Here is a 20119-nt window from a genome sequence, read left to right on the forward strand (position 1 = left end):
TTAAGACTTCCCAAATGTCTAACACCACACTGCTTAAGAAAAACTTACTGTAGGTATGGAAAAAATTTTGACTTAATTTTGTCTCTCACAAATAATACAACAAACTTTTAATAAACTCCATCTTTGAAGGAAATTTGTCAGTCACAAGAAAACTTGACAGGAATTAACAGGATTTTTGTTTGGATGATACAAGAAGATACTTTCAGACAGCCCATAAGTGTTGCTAGATATATTGTGTGCTACACAAAGCCTCTGACATCTGCTGATGGCTGATGTTAGACTTCCATTAAAGACAGGCTTTATTCACGTTGGACCCAATAAATCATAAGGTCTTAGTATCTTTTCACAAGGTCTTAGATCACATTCTTAAGCATTTTACAATACTTTGCACATCACAACTATGTTGCAAATGTCTAATGTAACTCATATGTAGCAGTAAGGTTATTTATCTATGGTCAGCCTTCCTGGGTCAAGCCATTCCCTGTTGAAACCCTGGTTCAAATATTCCTCTGGAAATGACCAAATTCTCAAGTTACAAGTATAAGTAAATCCTTGCACTAGATTTGTCAGTGTTCATAATTATACCACAGGTATATAAGTGTTATAAATAATCATATTATTAGTGAATGAATTGGTTTCAGCTGGTGTTTTCCAAAGTCTGGTCAATAAAAGACTAGCCCTCAAAGAAGGGTTGCAATAGAAGATGAGATTCAATTATGGACTCGTGCCCATTCTAGTCCCTTGCGGGAGACTCTGTGCATCTTAGAATACCAAAGACTCAGAGAGGTCCAGTAAATAGAGAAACACATTTCAATTCCTCCACCCAATGTTTTCCAAATTGACCTGACCATGGGGATGGGCATGACTAGAACATGCTTCTCGTATGTTTTAATACAATTGAAACTATAAATTCCCCCCAAAATGAATTGAGATAACATTCTCCAAATTAAAGATCTATTATATTTCTACAGAAGTTAAATATTAATTTTGTTTTAAGGCACTGTATGAAGTTATCTAACACTTGAAATTATTTTGGGGTGATTTTTTATAAAGATTTTCAGTAATTTAATTGAATAAAATGATATATATTTTAAATATTTTATTTCTTTTAGAAAGGGGAAGGTAGAGAGAAAGAGAGGGAGAGAAACATCAGTGTGTGGTTGTCTCTCATGTGCCCCTTGTTGGGGACCTGGCCTGCAACCCAGGCATACTGGGCCCTGACTGGGAATCAAACCAGCGACCCTTTCATCCACAGGCCAGTACTCAATCCACTGAGCCACGCCAGCCAGGGCCCCAAATTATGTATATACTTTTTTTAATTTTACAAATTATTTAATAAAACAGGGAGATACCAAACTACCCACTTTGGTCTCACCTTCTGTCACTGGAAAGAAAAAACAAATTAAAAATTCAACTTTGAGCTTTCATACAATAATTTTAACTTATAAAATAGTAACAAAATTTTAAAAATACATGCATTAATGTCCCTACCAAATAATAGGATTTTTATGCAAAGTACTTTCTTTAAAGGAAAAATATTCTAATTTCTTTATATATAAGCATCTTAAAAATGGTATGCATGGCAATGACTAGAACATGCTTCTCGTATGTTTTAATACAATTGAAACTATAAATTCCCCCCAAAATGAACTTCATAGCTGAGATGCTGACATAATTCTATTCAAATCTGTAATACTGTTGTAAGCAATGATGGTAGAAGGATATATAAGTATCACTTCTAAATTTTAGGAAAGTGTGCCTTATGGCTCAGAAATTGACACCGGTTTTGTTTATTCAACCCGGCTTTAATAGCAGGTAAAGCCATCCCCATAGTGCTATTGCTGTCTGTACAGCAGAAGAGAGTTACTGTGAAAATATATTTCATCACACTGAATGCTTAATTGGGAGCCAATTTTTTAATGTGAAAAACACTCTGTGTGTGTAAAAGGAAATAACCATTTGATGACATATTGTAGCTTTCTTATGTTAAACATTTTTATTATAGTAACATATCTGAGTAATTGAAATAATTTCACCGTACAGATATCACATGCTGAAACATGACACTGTCATACTAATTGCACATTGTGTGGACATTTTAAGCATATTTTCTGTAACAACATTTGCATTTATATACAGGTAGTAAAGCAGAGGAGGGTAATTTGAGTCATGATTCATGGTTGCAAACATTGCTTTCAAGTTAATCTTCAAACCCAGAACCTTCAGCAAATCTATTAATGTTTGGTGCTGTAGCAAGAACAGTAGTTACTGCATGAACTGAGCAGCTCAAGACCAGGAACTGTCATTGCTTGGCTTTGAACGAGAGATATCAGCACTATCTGATTGTTTCTGAAAGGTAGTTCTTCTTACCAATTTTGAAAATATTGGTCTATTGAATGATGACTATACCAATAGTTTTCAAGTTCGTTGGTAGGAAAAATAAAAGCCATACGTAGCAATTGTTAAATAATACAGCCCAGTTAATACAGAATGTGCTATCTGAATGGTTTTCCTTCAATACACCATACACTTGCTCATGACAATGTAAAAAAAATATATACACACACACACACACACACAAAGGGCATAATCTCAAAGTGTGAAATAAGTTTTAAGACACCAATATTTGTTTTCAAGCCTGTTATTTGTAGCCATGTACCTGGGTTCACGTGGATCCAGACAATTAACGCTTTTTAGGCATAGAGACTTCAACCTGATTCCTAAAAATCTCAGCACACAAACTGAACTAGGTCCAATCACATGATCTTTTCTTGTAGCTGACGCAAAAACGAGGCAGGGTTTCTCTTTTTCTGACTTTTCCCATGCAAAGGTCAAAACTTCCAAGAGAACTTAAAGTTTAAAAGGAGAAAGAAAGGAAGCAAGGAATGAAGGAAGAGAGGAAGGAAGAAGTAAGGAATAAAATTTTGATCATTAATATATTCCTAAATTTTTAATTTATTTATAATATTTGCCAAAATATTTAGATAACTAATTCAGTTCTTGAATGTTTAAATCTCTTAGTTTAAAGAGGAAAGCAAATTTTTAATAATTATCAAGTCACAGAAACACATTAATTGTAGTTACACTTTTTATTGTTTAACACGCATATTCAAGTTAAGACAAAATATAAATCAGCATTAGACAGCAAAACAAAAAGGTATTTTCTGTCATTCTTCTCGAGGTATCTGCTATTTTTTTAAAGAATTTACATTTAAGAATGAATCAATGCCCAACAGAAATAATAGCATTTATGCAACTATTAACTTTTTGGTATTTTGTAAAGGTCAAGAAATGTGTATGTTTAGATTTAAAGAGAATTTTTAAATAGAATGGCTTAAAGAAAAAAACATTTGTATTAATTTATATGAAACCATCTTAAATTTCCAGTTAGATAACAAAATTCTATAATCATATACTTCCCAAGTTAAAAAGAGAATTAGGATGAAATCTTTTCTTGATGTCTAGAAACTGCTGTCATCTAGCTGTAACTACTGGGATTTTTTTTCTTTCAGTTTAGTTCATGTTAGTTTTAGGGAAAAGGAGTTAGCGGAAACTTTTTGTGTATTTAGCACTACAAAAAGTGTGTATAAGTTTTTGCATCTTGTAGATAACCAGAGATATTCAGCTATGTTCTAGCAGAGGTTACTGTTAGCATTTCTTTATCTGATTCTGTCAGAACTTTATTTTTATGCAAGCAAGATAAATAACTGCTAGTAAAATAAAACCTAGTAAAAATAACCATGATAACAATCACAATATTTCCTTCAACAGATTACAAATGGCAACCAGTCTACAATGTTACATTATTAAAGTGAAAACTAATCTGCATCACAAACTGTGTTCATAGACAATTTAAAGTAAAAAGATTGTTTTTTTTACAATTCTGAAAATCATTCTAATCATATACATTTCTAGGAAGCACTCTAATCTTAGATTTACAGAATTATCATGGATACTTTCTTAACAACAGAATAAAAATATACTTTCATCATAAGTAAACCAAATTCCCTTTAAAAACTGGTAAATTGAATAGCTTCTGGATTTTTCAGATAAAGCTACTCTTTCTCTCAGGGGAAAGAGAAAGAGAGTCAGACCCACACCATCACTTACACTGATATGTTTTAACCCTGTTAATTAAAAAATTATAATAGAAACTAAGGATTATGTTTCTAAAACCTCTAAAACATTTCTGTGGCCTCTAGAGACTTCCACAGTTTATTGCTGTCTCTTCTCTCCTTAGGTTCTCATTAGGTGAAAAGCACCACAGCAACCACAGACCATGCATACCCCATAGTATACATAATTATTAATGCATGGCTTTTCTCATCTTTATCATATCAAACTAGATCAGTATAAATAGGCAAATGTGGGCAATGAAATTCTAGTGTTCAAAAAAAAGGGCAGACTTAAGTAGCTAGAGAAATGAAATTTTTCATCAATTATTTGGATAGTTCATATACTTAAATTTACTCTTGGTTTTAAAATGCTTTGAGTGTATGTGTGTGTGCTGTGTATTCCTAGGGGAAGAGGGTGCATCCCCAATTTAGACATTCTTCTTTTTTTGTTTTAAATAAAAATACACTCTTGCACAATGAAGGACTGAAGTTCAAAAGCACCCACTCTAGCAAATTAAATAACCATGTTTTATTTAAACTAATGTAAGTTAGCAACCAACAAAAAGCATTGATATCATATACCAGACACTTGAAATTGTGTCTCATTCATGGAAAAGTGCGATTTTAAAAGAAAAGAGACTAGAAATACTCCTTAAAAAGGCCTATTTGCTGATCATTCTTATAATGGTTTTGTAATATCCCCATTTTTTTCATTATTTATTCTAAGAAATCTATAACATATGCTTAAGAATTCACAAAACGGAGTCAGAAACATTCAGAGTCACGCAGTAATTTCCTTTATCTTGACATCCTTATGCTCTTTTCACAAAGACAATAACAAGTTCTTCTTTGGGGTCATCTAGCAAGAAGAAGTGCCTACCAGAATATGGGTGTTAAATAGTCATAAACAATCAAGTAACTAGCCATAATTAGAGAACAACCTAATCTAGTCTAACAAAGACTCAGCATATGGCTTTAAAAACAAAGTATATCTAACTAACAACTTTGGGTTGCCAATTATCCAGCTTGTGAATTAAACCAGGATAGTTTGCTTCCCTCAGTTTTCCATCTTTGGGCTTGATTTACTAGAAATAGCATTTAGGACAATAAAGGAATGTAAAATGATCATAAATTTTGCAGATAATTAGCATCTGTGAGAAAATAAAATGTGGCAGAGAAGTTGAAACAAAATTATAAAAAGTAAATATTGCAATTTCTAAGGATTCCCATATCAATGACTGTGTATTTTCATGGAAAGCTGAAAGCTCATTGGGTTTTTTTCTTTAAGATTTTATTTATTTACTTTTACAGAGAGGGGAAGGGAAGGAGAAAGAGAGAGTAAGAAGCATCGATGTGTGAGACATACATCAATCAGTTGCCTCTCGCATGTACCCAAATGGGGACCAGGCCCACAACCCAGGCATGTGCCCTGACTGGGAATCGAACCAATGACCTTTTGGTTCACAGGCTGGCCCTCAATCCACTGAGCCACACCAGCCAGGGCTCAAGAAATGGAAATAAACTCCTATGAAAGTTATGCATATTAACTTTGAACAAGAAGAAACCTCATACTTTTTGATGTTTTTAAATTCTTAAGGGTACACCCTAACTGATAATATCCAGTAGTCAGAATCTTCTATTTGCAATACTGTAGATTATTTTCTGTGGCGCAATGTGCAACTGGACTAGACTACAGTTTAATTTGGTCTCAACATTGAAAGACATAAAACAAGTGTGACACATTACCATGTAACACCTATATGAGTTTGAAAGGTCAACTCTTCCACTTCTGAAGAACAGAAAAAACTGTATTTGACTGTATACACCCACTGGAGATACACTTTCCAAATAAAAATGAGTGGTATGAGATGCAAAAACCATGAGAAGACTTTGTCATTGTCATTTTTTCTTCCTTTATGTAACTCCCAATGAAAAGTAAAAATGAAAGCGAATTTAATTTATATTTTATTTATTCTTAACCCACTGGATTGTCTTCCATTTTAGATCAGAATAGGATCTCACTAGATCCTTACTGAAAATTTACATTATCATATGGAGCTAAATTTGCACATAGAGGAATAAAAATGTTGAAGAATTAGGCTGAGATTTTTATATCACTTTACAGGGTACTATAGTAAAGATAAACCCGTTTCATAATTAATCCTACCATCAAAGCAACACCAGGCTTCTAATTTTTCTTCATTTTATATGGCTACTATATACATAAGAGAATAAGGTATTATACTATTGTTTTTTTAAGTCAAAGACATGTCATCTAGAAAATAATTTAACACTGTTATGGGATCTTCAAGATCAATTCTGTTTCATATACTCTGCAGCAAAAATAACATTTCTAGTAGGAAGGTATTTATAAACCTGGCAAATTCTAGACATTCACATATTTGTAAACAATATTAACATGTTTTATTACATTTCCAGAAAGGTTAAGTTTTATATATGCAAGTTTTCTGCTAATTCTTCTTTTATGTATTATAATAAATATACATGTTATTTGAGTAAATGTGTGTCTATATTTCACACATATATATGTCATATATACATAAAACAGCACTTAATGGTTACTTCCTTTACATGTTTAAATTGCATGAATTGCTCTTATGCATAACGCCTGGTGATCTTCCCTTCTACTTCACAAATGGCCGTATCGGGATGTAAACAAAACATTGGAACGAGTCATTCCAGGTGAACTGTACTTCAAGTTGTAGGTTGGTGTTTTCATGAAGAATTGTGTACTGCTCGGAAGTAAATACCTAAAAATAACAGTTAAAAGTTAGACTTTTACAAGCAAATTAGTATTAACATCTCTTATTAAAATGTTGTGTGCCTAGAAATGTGTATATATATATATCCTACATGAGAAATTATACTATTAAAACAGTGCAATCCACATAAAAAGATTTCTTCTCCCAGGCTGAGGAGGAAAAATGGGGAGAGGGTCATAAAGCCTCACCCAAAGGACTGAATATAGAAGCAACATATGATCTTAGTATGACAAGACATCTTATAAAGAGCCATTGTACTCACATACTAGAAACCTGTTTATGTAGCTCATGTTAATTCCTTTTTATCCTTACCTGAGGACTTTTCTCATTGTTTTTAGGAAGAGAGGAAGGGAGAGAGACAGACAGACAAAAACAGATTGGTTGCCTTCTCACACATGTCCTGGTCAGGAAACCACAACCTGGGCATGTACCCTGACTGGAATTGAACCTGCGTCCTTTTGATCTACAAGAAGACGCTACAACCAACCGAGCCACACCACCCAGGGCATGGCTCATGTTATTTTGGAATTCATCATTAATTTTTGTAATTAATGTGTAAAGGTAGTCAAATATTTCTTTTTTTAAAATGCTCACTTGAAGACATGTTTAGAGAAGAAGGGAGAGAAACATCAATGTGAGAAAAATATCAATCTGTTGCCTCTCTCCAGTGCCTGACTGGAAACCAAACCTGCAACCCAGAATTGTGCCCTGACCAGAAACCAAACCTGCGACCTTTTAGTTTAAGTGACAACACTCCAACCAATTGAACAATAGAAACCAGGGCAACAAGTCAAATATTTCTCAAAAACATGCTATATGAGAATCTGGCATCCATATCACCAATAATTATTTGGTTCAAGGATGTTGTAACCATTAATTATAATTTAATATTTACTGATGTATTAAAACTATATGAGATCTATGTTCCATATCATTGATTTTTTAATTTTCTTACTTTATTTTTATTTTTTATTGTTTTTCAAATACAGTTGTTTCCATTTTCCTACCACCACTCCCCCCATCCCAGCCATCCCCACCTTCCACCCTCGATTCACCCTCCTTTGGTTTTGTCCATGTGTCCTTTATACATGTTCCTGAATACCCTTCCTCCCTTTTCCCCCCATTTTAACCTCCCACTTCCCCTCTGGTTACTGTCAGTTTGTTCTTAATTTCAATGTCTCTGGTTATATTTGCTTGTTTGTTTTATTGACTAGGTTCCACTTATAGGTGAGATCATATGGTATTTGCCTTTCACCACCTGGCTTATTTCACTTAGCATAATGTTCTCCAGTTCCATGCAAGCTGTCGCAAGAGGTATGAGCTCCTTCTTTCTTTCTGCTCTGTAGTATTCCATTGTATAAATGTACCATAGTTTTTTGATCCATTCATTTATTGATGGGCACACAGGTTGCTTCAGAAGTTGGCTATTGTGAATTGTGCTGCTATGAACATTGGGGTGCACAGGTTCTTTTGAATTGGTGTTTCTCAGCTTCATCCCCTCTACTGTTGGTTCCCTGTAGATTTTCCTTTATTTCACTTAATGTAACCTTCATTTCTGCCTGAGTCTTTTTTATGCTATTGAAGTACCCAATGAGTTCCTTGAGCATCCTGATAACCAGTGCTTTGAACTCTGCATCTGATAGGTTGCTCATCTCCATTTCATTCAGTTCTTTTTCTGGAGTTATGTTCTGTTCTTTCATTTGGCCATATTTCTTTGTCTCCTTAATTTGGCCATAAGAAAGGGGAAAAGCATTCAATGAAAACAGCAAGAAGAAAAAATAATAATCATAAAAAGAGGATAGGCTAAGAAGCCTCTGAGACAACTTCAAATGTGTCAACATTTGAATCATGAGGGTGTCAGAAAGAGAAGAGAAAGAGCAAGAACTTGAAAACTTATTTGAAAAATAATGAAAGTCAACTTCCCTACTTTGGTGAAGTAAATAGATATACAAGTCCAGAAAGCACAGAGACCCCCAAACAAGATGGATCCAAAGTGGACCACACCAAGATACAGCATAATTAAAATGTGAAAGGTTAAAGATAAAGAGAGAATTTTAAAAGCAAAAAGAGAAAAGCAGATAGTTACCTACAAAGGAGCTCCCATAAGACTGCCAACCAATTTCTCAAAAGAAACTTTGCAGGCTAGAAGGGACTGGCAAGAAGTATTCAAAGTGATGAAAATCAAGAACCTACAACCTAGATTACTCTGCCCAGCAAAGCTATCATTTAGAATGGAAGGGCGGATAAAGTGCTTCCCAGCCAGACAAGGTAAAACTAAAGGAGTTCATTATCACCAAACCATTATTATATGAAATGTTAAAGGGAATTATATAGGAAAAAGATCAAAACTATAAATACCAAAATGGCAATAAATTCACAACTATCAATAATTGAATCTAAAAAAAACAAACTAAGCAAACAAGCAGAACAGAAACAGAATCACAGAAATGGAGATCACATGGAGGATTATCAGCTGGGAGGAGGAGGGAGGTGAATGAGGGAAAAGGTGCAGAGATTAGGAAGTACAAATTGGTAGGTGCAAAACATACAGGGGGATGTTAAGAACAGCATAGGAAATGGAGTAGCCAATGATCTTACATTCATGACCTATGGACATGAACTAAGGCAGGAGGAATTGCTGGAAGGAATGGGGATATTGGGTGGAGGGGGACAAAGGAGGAAAATTGGGACAACTGTAATAGCACAATCAATAAAGTACATTAAAAAAACTCTACTATAGGTAATTTAAAAGAAAAAGTTAAAGATTAACATTCATAACTAGATTATACATCTTGTATTCTTAACAACACAGTGCTTATGATTACAGAATATCGAAAGCAATCAAGATTATAGGTCACATTCAAGTTTTGCAGCCAAATGTATTTCAGAATACATGAATTTTCCAGAATTTTAGAACAATATAGTGTATATGGTGTATGCACAGTAGGAAAAATGTAGGTTTACAGTTGTTCATCTGAAAAATAATATAATACTTAATAAATAATAATACAAGAAGAAGCTGTGCCTCATGCACTAAACCTATGTCTGCCCCACCCTGTATAACATCTCTACTAGGACTTGGGATAGCACCCCATAAACAAACCATTAATATTTCTGTAATGGAATGTATATATATTCATAGTAAACCAGATAAAGACAACGAATTAATTTCATATCAATTCAGGTCAGATTTGCCAATTATTAGGTTGTTGGGTTTTTTTTTAGTTCTCAAAGATTTAGGAATAAGAATTGCAAATAAGAGCATGCACCTGTAGTCTGTTTTCCTCTGGAGAAACTTTTATTAGCATTAGGTTGGCCCAATCTATATACCTAGAGGGAAGTGATCTGGGAAATCCATATAAACAAATGCACATAAACATAACAGTTGAAAATGTAAGTCCTGGTATGATGAGAAGGATGTGCTATAAAGTCAGGACAAAGACATCAATGAGTAATTTCTAAGAGCTGAAAGATTAGTAGAAGATTTGTAATTAGCAGTTGTCATGAGAAAATAAACAGTGGTAAAACATCAAATCACTTATTTTATTTTCTTCACCTGACATTAGAATCTTCCAGCAACAGTAAAGTATTTCCATTGATAAATGAAGAAATTGAAGGCTATGGGCTCTATCAGCTAGTTACTCTATATTAAATAACATTGATACCTACTATACCTCTCTGTCAACAAAAAGTTAATATACAGTTGTCAATGGAAAGTTACATATGTAATTGTAAGATACAAACTTTGTAGAATATAAATTTATTACAAACTATAAACAGCATTAGATTAAAATAGGAGAATTCTCTATCATAAATTATCTAATAATATCCTCTAAATCTATTGCCTCATATCACAAACTATAAATAATTGCTCAAATCATTAAGTTAATAGAGCAGCAAAATAATGTACAACAAACCAAATTAAATAAAAATTGCACAATGGCTGATAAATAATGAAATGATTGATTTCCTACATCACAGATTATACAAATTATTTTCTTAATACCATGCAGGTAATTTGTATGGATTATTATGTCAAGAGCAATGGAGTTGCAGTGATTAATCTGGTATCTTCTCCCATGAAAAAGCTACCCTTTCTATCTAGGACAAAGGTGAAAAAAAAGTAAGGTGTTCAATCAAAACCTATGATATGTATTAGTTGAGAGGTTTTTTTTTCCTATTGAAAATGCATTGTGATTATATTGATAATTATAATGGTAAACAGAAACTTCTACCAACTTTCTTTTGAAGAACTTCCAAGGAACAGTTATTACGGACATTTTGATAACATGCACATATCCCTCTAAGCTAAATAAAGATCTCTGCATTTCACAGATGAGAAATAAAAACACAAAGTCCAGGTTACAGCTAACTTATGCTATTTTACTCAATACTATTTAATACCCAAATAGTGTTTTCAATGTGCCCAGAGCTATTCTAATTGCTTTACTATTAATCCAGGTCTCAACAATTCTGTGTGGTAGCTATTATTGTAGGCTCTAGTTTATAAATGATACACTAAAGTCTGCAGGGGTCAAATGACTTGCCCACAGTCCCATAGCTAGTAAGTGGCAGACCCAGGATTAACATCCATGCAGGCTAACTCTAGAATCAGTGCCCCTAGCAGCTATACTGTATTATCATTTCTCCATGTGAATTCAAATTTTAAAACTAATGGATGCAACAATTATGCTCATTTTTTCACAAATGGGAAATATAAACTAGAAAGTAGAAAATTATTATACATCCACAAACCTAAACTTAATAGAAGCAAAAAAAATCCAAAATGAAACTATTTTTAGGGAAAAAAAAAGTAGTTCGGTTTGAACTCAAAAAGCATATGAAATCACAATGGAAGAAACACTTTGCTTCCCTAAAGCAGATGCTGTGGGATATTTTAAAGCATTACAGGGAAACACAGTGGATTATTTGCCTTAATATCTCCATTAATATCTCTTGGGAGATCTCACAGTAGCTGAACATCAAAGATTATTTTTGAAATGTTCTTTGCAATGAAGTTAAATAATAAATTTGATTTTTTAACAGAAAGAATATCTCTAGAAAGTAGATTTATAGACTATATCTAAAGAGTTTGTGTTAAAGCAGCAAAAATGTGAAAAGTTTACAGTGTTATTTTTATTCTAGCTTACTCTTGATGTACAAAAATAGATAACTTGCAGTCAACTTATAGCAAGGAGAAATACCTCAGACTACCCTATTTGCTTCACATACATACCCTAACTCATCTCTGAGGCTGTCTGCACATCTTCACAAAACCAGCATAAGGACATAAAATAGGCATTTATCTAATTCTTGTTTGACATAGAATTGGTCAGTCTGTCATCACCAACTAATTGCTGACCATGGAGGATCTCAAGAACATGAAGCATTTCAAGACTCGTCAGGAAGTAGCCTTAACCCTTAAGCTACACCACCCTTCTGAGATTTTCCTGTTATAAGACCTGGATCTGTGATACCCCCAAAATCAATTCAGCTTCCAGGTTTGGCCAATATAATGTATAAAAAGTTCATCATAATATTTGTCTTGTGTTTTTTGTTTAAAAAAATTTTAATATGGTAAAATATATATAACATGCCACTTTTTACAAAGTATACAATTCAGAGTATTCACAATGGTTGTGTAACCATCTCCACTATCTAGTTCCAGAACTTTCTCATCATCACAAATGGAAACTCTGTACCCATTAAACACTAAATCCCTATTCCCTTCTCCTTCCAGGTCCTGGTAACCTCTGCTCCACTTTGTCTCTTATAAATATTTTTTATTATACATACCTCATATAGGTAGAATCATACTATATTTAGTTCTTTATCATTTATTTCACTTAGCATGCTTTCAAGGTTTATCCACATTTTAGCATCTATCAGAATTCCATTCCTTTTTATATAGGCTGAATAATATTCTATTACATGTATCTACTTCATTTTATTTATCATTCATCTGTTAATGGAAATTTAGATTGTTTCACCTTTTGGCTATTGTGAATAATGCTGCTATGAATAAAGTCCTTGTTTACATTCCTTTGGAATATACATGTAAGAGTGGAATTGCTGGGACATATGGTAATTCTATACTTAACCTTTGTGAGAAACTGCCTTAATTATGTTTCATAGCAGCCACACCATTCTGGACCAGCAATGCACAAGGGTTCTAACTTCTCAATATCATCACCAACACTTACTGTTTTTCATTTTTTTATAATAGCCATCCTAGTGGGTATGCATTGTCCTGTAGTATTAACTTTGATTTTTTTAGGGAGGGATCCCTAGTTTCAAGTCCCACCTCTGCCATATGCTAGCAATGCAGACTTGGATGAGCCACGTAGCCTCTCTGGCCTGAGTTTTCTCATACGTAAAAAGAGGCCAATAGTTTACACTATGCATGGCTCACAGAGTATGGAGCCAATGAAATCATGCACATGGGGGAAAGACTCTTTATGTATTGTGACATGAGCCTCACTAGCAAGACTACCCCAGTCCTGAGACAGATGTATCAAGCTATCTTAGGCTAAGGCCATAATGCAACCATGTATTTATCTCAATTTCTAAAACTTTTTAATTATAAAGTATAGCACATATTCAAAAAGTGCATAAGACTTAAATGTCCAATTTAATGAATATTAGGAAGTGATTACTTGTGTAACACTCCCCGGGTTAAATAACTGAACATTCCTAGCACCCCAGAGCCCTGTATTACAATACCCTCCGGGCCCCATAAAGTTACCCACTAGCCAGACTTTTATGGTAATGACTTTCCTTTTTACCCAAGTACACATTCCAGAAACGCAGTAATTTAATTGTACCTGTTTTTTTATTTTAAATAAATGGGACAAAATACGCATCCCTTTGGGTCTGGCTTCTCTTGCTAAATTTTATGTTTGAGATTCATTCATGTTGCTGTGTATATGTGCAGTTTGTTCATTTTCAATGTGTATTATATTCCACTGTGTGAGTATTACTAAGATGTGTCCATTTTTCCATGAAGAGATATTTGGGTTATTTCAAAATTTTAACTATTATAAGCAAATGTTACTACGATAATTGTAATAATGGTCTTGGTACACATATTTGGACATATCTGCTCAGAATTACTCATAACAGAATAGCTATGAAAAGGGTAGATGTTAGTATGTAATGCCAAACTGTTATTAAAAGGTACCAATTTTCACTATCAACAGCAGTGTAAGAGTCTCCATTACTCTTTGTTTAATGTTTTTTAATGTGGTAAAATACATATATATATTAGAATATTCTAATATATATTAAATATATATACACATAATATTCTCATCAGCACTGGCTATGAAGTATTTTTGTGCTTTTACATTACCTTGATTATTAGCTTAAACACTTTTTCAAGTTGTTTATTACTCATTTTTTTTAACTCTTGTGAACAGCATCTTCAAGTATCATCCCCATTTTTCCATGGAGTGTTTTGGGGCTTTTTTCTTAAAATTTGGTAGGAGTTCTTATACAGTCTGTATAAGAATCTTTCATAGGTTATGTGAATTGCAAATACCTTCTTCTACTCTGTGGCTTGCTTTTTTACCTCCTTAATGAGGATTTCTGGGTTGTTGTTTTTTTTTAAGATTTTATTTATTGATTTTAAGAGACTGCACTCCCACCAACAGTGCACCAGGGTTCCTTTTTTTCCACATCCTCTCCAACACTGGTTGTTTGTTGATTTATTGATGGGAGCCATTCTGACAGGGTAAGGTGATATCTCACTAAAGTTTTAATTTGTATTTCTCTAATGATTAGTGATGTTGGGCATTTTTTCATATGTCTACGGGCCCTCTTAAACATCCTCTTTGGAGAAGTGTCTATTCTGATCCTTTGCACATTTCTTAATTGGATTGTTTGTCTTCCTGGCATTGAGTTGTTTTAGTTCTTTGTTTTGGAGATTAAACTCTTGTTGCATGTATCATTGGCGAAAGTATTCTCCTATTCCTATTTGGGTTCCCTATTTGTCTTGCTGATGGTTATTTTAGCTGCAAAGAAGCTTTTTAATTTGATGCCATCCCATCTGTTTCTTTTCTGCTTTGATACTAGTGCCTTAGGGTATATATCTGCAAAAAATATTTCTATGTTGAATATCTTAGTCTTATTACCTATGTTTTCTACTAGGATTACAGTTTCATGACTTGTATTTCAATCTTTTATGTATTTTGAGTTTATTTTTATGTACAGTGTAAGTTAGTGGTCTAGTTTCTTTTTTTTTTTTTTTGCATGTACCTGTCCAGTTTTCCCAACACTATTTATAGAAGAGACCGTCTTTGCTCCATTGTATGCTGTTGCCACCTTTCTCAAATATCAATTGCTCATCAGGCGTGGGTTGATTCCTGGGCTCTTTGTTCTGTTCCATTAATCTATTTGTCTCTTCTTGTGCTGATACCAGGCTATTTTTATGACAGTGGCTTTACAGTATAGTTTGATATCAGGAGTTGTAATACTTCCAGCTTTGTTCTTCTTTTGTAAAATTGCTAAGGCTGTTCAGGGTCTCTTTTGGTTCCATATAAACTTTTGGAATACTTATTCTAGTTATGTGAAGGATGCTATTGGTATTTTAATAAGAATTGCATTGGATATATAGATTGCTTTGGGTAGAATGGCAATTTGAATGGTGTTAATTCTTCCAATCCATGAACACGGTATGTGCTTCCACTTATTTGTATCTTTCTCAATTTCTTTCTTCAGTGGCCTACAGTTTTCCAAGTACAGGTCTTCTATTTTCTTGGTTAAATTTATTCTGAGGTATCTTATTTTTTTCTTTTTGTTACAGTAGTAAATGGAATTGCTTTCTTAATTTCTCTTTCTGATAGTTCATTATTGGTGTATAAAAATGTCATCGATTTCTGGGCATTAGTTTTGTATCCTCCTACTTTGCCAAATTCATTTATTAGGTCTAGTACTTTTTGGTGGAACCTTTAGGGTTTTCTATGTACATATCATGTCATCTGCAAATAATGACAGCTTTACTTCCTCCTAGCTTTACTTCCTCCTTTCCAATATGGATGCCTTTTATCTCTTCTTCTTGTCTGACTGCTATGGCTAGGACTTCCAGAACTAAGTTGGATAAGAGTTGTGAAAGTGGACATTCTTGTCTTGTTATTAATCTTAAAGAGACACTTTTAGTTTTTGCCCATTGAGAATGATGTTAGCTGTAGGTTTTTCACATATGGCCTTCATTATGCTGATGTATGATCACTCTACTCACAATCTGCTAAGCATTTTTATCATAAATGGGTGCAGGATTTCATTTAATGATTTTTTTGCATCAGTTGATATGATCACATGATTTTCATCTTCCATTTTGTTTATGTGATGAATCAAATTTATTGATTTGCGAATATTGTACCAACCTTCATGTCCAGGATAAATCTCACTTGAGCATGGTGTATGGTCTTTTTGATGTATTGCCAGATCCAACTTGCTAATATTTTGTTGAGAATATTAGCATCTATGTTCATCATGCATATTGGCCTATTCTTTCTTTGTTATGTCTTTACCTCATTTTGGAATTAGGATAATACTGGCCTCATTAAAAGAGCTTGGAAGTCTTCTCTCCTCTTGAATATTTTGAAATAGTTTGAGAAGGATCAGTGATGGTCCTTTGAATGATTGGTAAAATTCTCCTGTAAAGCCATCTGGTCCAGGGCTTTTGTGTGTCAGAGTTTTTTTATTACTGCTTCAATTTCCTTCATTGCTATAGGTCTATTCAGGTTTTGTGCTTCTTTCTGTTTTAGTTTGCAGAGATGGTATACTTCTGGAAATGTATCCATTTTGCCCAAGTTGACCAATTTCTTGGCATATAGTTATTTGTAGTAATTTCTTGTAATACCTTGTATTTCTGTGATACCAGGTATTATTTTGCCTCTTTCCTTTGATTTTATTTATTTAGGTCCTCATTCTCCTTTTTCAATGAGTCTGGTTAAAGGTTCATCAGTCTTGTTTATCTTTGCAAAGGACCAGCTCCTGGTTTCATTGATGTTCGTTATTGTTTTTTTAGTCTCTGTATCATTGATTTCTGCTCAGATCTTGATTATTTCCCTCCTTCTACTTGCTCTGTGCTTTGTTGTTGTTCCTCTAGTTCTTTTAGATGTTAGGTTGTTTATTTAAGATTTTTCTTGCTTCTTGCCCTGGCTGGCGTAGCTCAGTGGATTGAGCACGGGCTGCGAACCAAAGTGTTGCAGGTTCGATTCCCAGTCAGGGTATATGCCTGGGTTGCAGGCCATGACCCCCAGCAACCGCACATTGATGTTTCTCTCTCTCTCTCTTTCTCCCTCCCTTCCCTCTCTAAAAATAAATAAATAAAATCTTTAAAAAAGTAAAAGATTTTTCTTGCTTCTTGAGGTAGGCCTGTAGTGCTATGACCCTCCATCTCAGGACTGTTTTTGCTGTGTCCATAGGTTTTGGGTTGTTGTGTGTACATTTTGCTTCTAGGACTTTTTAATCTTCTCCTTGATTTCATGGTTACCCATTCATTAGATATGCATTCAGTAGAAACCATACTTCCAATTCTGACTTTTCATCTTTTCCTAGGCCAGAGATATGCTGTACAATACTTTCTTGTGATTCTGGGCAGCAGTAGTGTGCCGCAGCTCCCAGTCAGCCATGTGATTGTAGGGTACACAACCAATACTCTACAGTACACTGTGTTGTCAGCATTTTTTGGACTTTGTGTTCTCATAAACTATCATGTCTACAAAAATGCCCATGTGTCTCTTCTGCTTCTGGTGAAAAGAAAAGGAAGGCAATTACTCTTGAGCAAGAGTAATTGCCCAACTGGCCCTGACTGGTGTGGCTCAGTGGATTGGGTGTCACCCCTCAAACTGAAATGTCACTGGTTCAGTTCCTGGTCCAGGTACATTCCTGGATTATGTGCCAGGTCCCCAGTCAGGAGCATATGAAAAGCAACTGATTAATGTTTCTCCCTCACATCAATGTTTCTCTCACTCTTTTTCCCTCTCCCTTCCACTCTCTCTAAAAATAATCTTTTATAAAAAAGATAATTGCCCAACTGTAAGCTGCTATAAGCGCTCTGAGCACATTTAAGGTAGGTTAAGTTAAACTATGGTGTTCAGTAGGTTAGGTAGATTAAATGTATTTTAGACTTATGATATTTTCAACTATGGGTTTAGGGGAACATAACTCATCATAATTAAGAAGCATTGGCATTATTAATTTCTGCTCTCCGTTTTATTGCCTTTTTCTGTATTTATTTTAATGTCATTTTGTCACTTTTCAAGATGGTTGCTTAGATCATTTTAATTTTCCCTTTCCTGTTTCCTAACATGTTCATTTAAATCTATAAATATCCCAAAATAATGGTCTGGCTATATATTACAAGTTTTTATTTGTCATATTTTTATGATAATTCAGTTCAAAATATTTTCTTACATCCATTATGATTTCCTCTTTGAGTCACAGGTTATTTAAAAGTGTGCTTTTTTCTTTCCAAAGTGTGAATTCTCCAGTTAGATTTTTTAACTGTTTTCTAGCTTAATGACATGTGGTCACAAAAAATACTCTATGATTTCAATTTTCTCAAATTTGCTGAAATGCATTTTATTATTCTACTATTTGATTTTTGTATAAGTTCCTAGTGTGCTTGGTATATTGCATTCTTGAAGTTATTGGATTTACTTTTACACATGACAGTTAAATGTTTAATCATATTATTATTCTATACTTAGAGAAAAAAATCATTATATTAAAATTGTCCTGTATGATTACAGATTTGACTGTTCTTCCCTAAAATTCTGTCAACTTTTCCTTTGCAAAATATCTGGAACACTGCTACTCCTAGGAATCTAGGGCATTTTAAATGCCCCAATCTTTACAGGACCTGAACTCCTACTTTTTTGCTTAGTCCCAAGAGTTTGACAAAAGCACTACTTAGTATTTGTACTTTCTCTCTCTTCCTTGTGTTTCAATTTAATATATGTTAATATACTCATTACAAGTGCCTGGTTAATATTCTCTTATATCTTCAAGCAAATGTTTTGGTATTTTTTTCCAGGTTTTCTAGTTGTTATCACAGGGAGGGTTTGTCCAAATAACTATGGCCCTATTACCAAAGGCAGCAGTTCTAAGTCAGTGTTTTTTTTAAATGTTTTTAGCCAAGGAATTCTCTTTTTCATATGAGCCTATATGGAATTTCAGTACATGAGACAGAGATGCTGAGGTTGCAAAGTATTGGAAGATCCCAAAGCTTCCCAAGTAGGTCTAGTTATAGTGAAAAAGTGAGCTGGGCCCAAGAATTCTAGTCTCCTGGATATATAAAATTGACCACCTGGATTTATATATCAGTTCTGTTTGCTTAGTTATGAGTCCAACTTTGAGAAATAGCTTTTCACTTGGTAAGTCTATTCAATTACTGTTTTTCTAATATTATAAGGTTGTATCAGAAATAATACAACCTTCTAATAATAATAGATGCCATATACTATTCAAAGCTTCTTAAGAAATATCCTGTAAATCTGTGGTCAAGACAAATATGGCCAAGAACCTGACCAATGTTAGCTCTATTTTCTTCTTTTTTAATTTTAAAGATCAATTAGCCAAATATATACACCTCCTCATAAAGTATTTAGCAAATTCTCATAAATTATTTATATTAGGCCCATATTTATAATATATATTTTATTAATAAATATCAAATTAAGTGGCTTCTACATATAAAGTAAAAAGTTATAGGTTCCTACTCTCTAAGAGAAAGAAAAGATGGCCATTTTTTCCATTTTTTAAAAATTAATGTGACATTGACTTGGGTTTTAATAACTAGATATGAGGAGGTCATGTTTATTTCTCTCTCTTCCTTGTGTTTCTGTGTAGAAGAACTTGTACCAATATAAACTTCCTGGCTCCTACCAGAAGTGAACTATCTGATTTGTGGGTTTAAAAAAAGAACAAGATGTGCTTGGCTCAACCCCTTTCTCTTTTTGGATCAGCCTATCTACAGAAAGGATGCATTCCTACTTGCTCTTCTGCCAACACAGTGGAACTAGACTTCATGAGGTAGTGCTAGTGGAATGTTTGGGTTGACCCAGCTCTGCCTTTGAGTGGATGGGTACATTGAATTCTTCAATTCAGTATTAGAAAACTCACTGGCTTACATCCATGTCCCTCAGTGTAGCTTTTCTCAATAAGGAAGCTACATTTTGGTGACCATCTCTCTGACTCCTACATTTCTCTCTA

General features: G+C 33.9%; 1 protein-coding gene across 1 annotated transcript in view; it reads right to left on the reverse strand.

Moving 5' to 3' along the window:
* Positions 1 to 3497: 3497 nt before the first annotated feature.
* The window catches only part of TTLL7 (tubulin tyrosine ligase like 7), a 142036-nt gene continuing 125414 nt past the window's right edge, over positions 3498 to 20119 (reverse strand). The window contains exon 21 of the mRNA XM_036026342.1: positions 3498 to 6886. Coding sequence (XP_035882235.1) covers positions 6766 to 6886 — 121 coding nt within the window. The 3' untranslated portion in view covers positions 3498 to 6765. The remainder of the gene's footprint in view (positions 6887 to 20119) is intronic.

Source organism: Phyllostomus discolor, chromosome 5, assembly GCF_004126475.2.
Source record: "Phyllostomus discolor isolate MPI-MPIP mPhyDis1 chromosome 5, mPhyDis1.pri.v3, whole genome shotgun sequence".
NCBI classification, from domain to species: Eukaryota; Metazoa; Chordata; class Mammalia; order Chiroptera; family Phyllostomidae; genus Phyllostomus; species Phyllostomus discolor.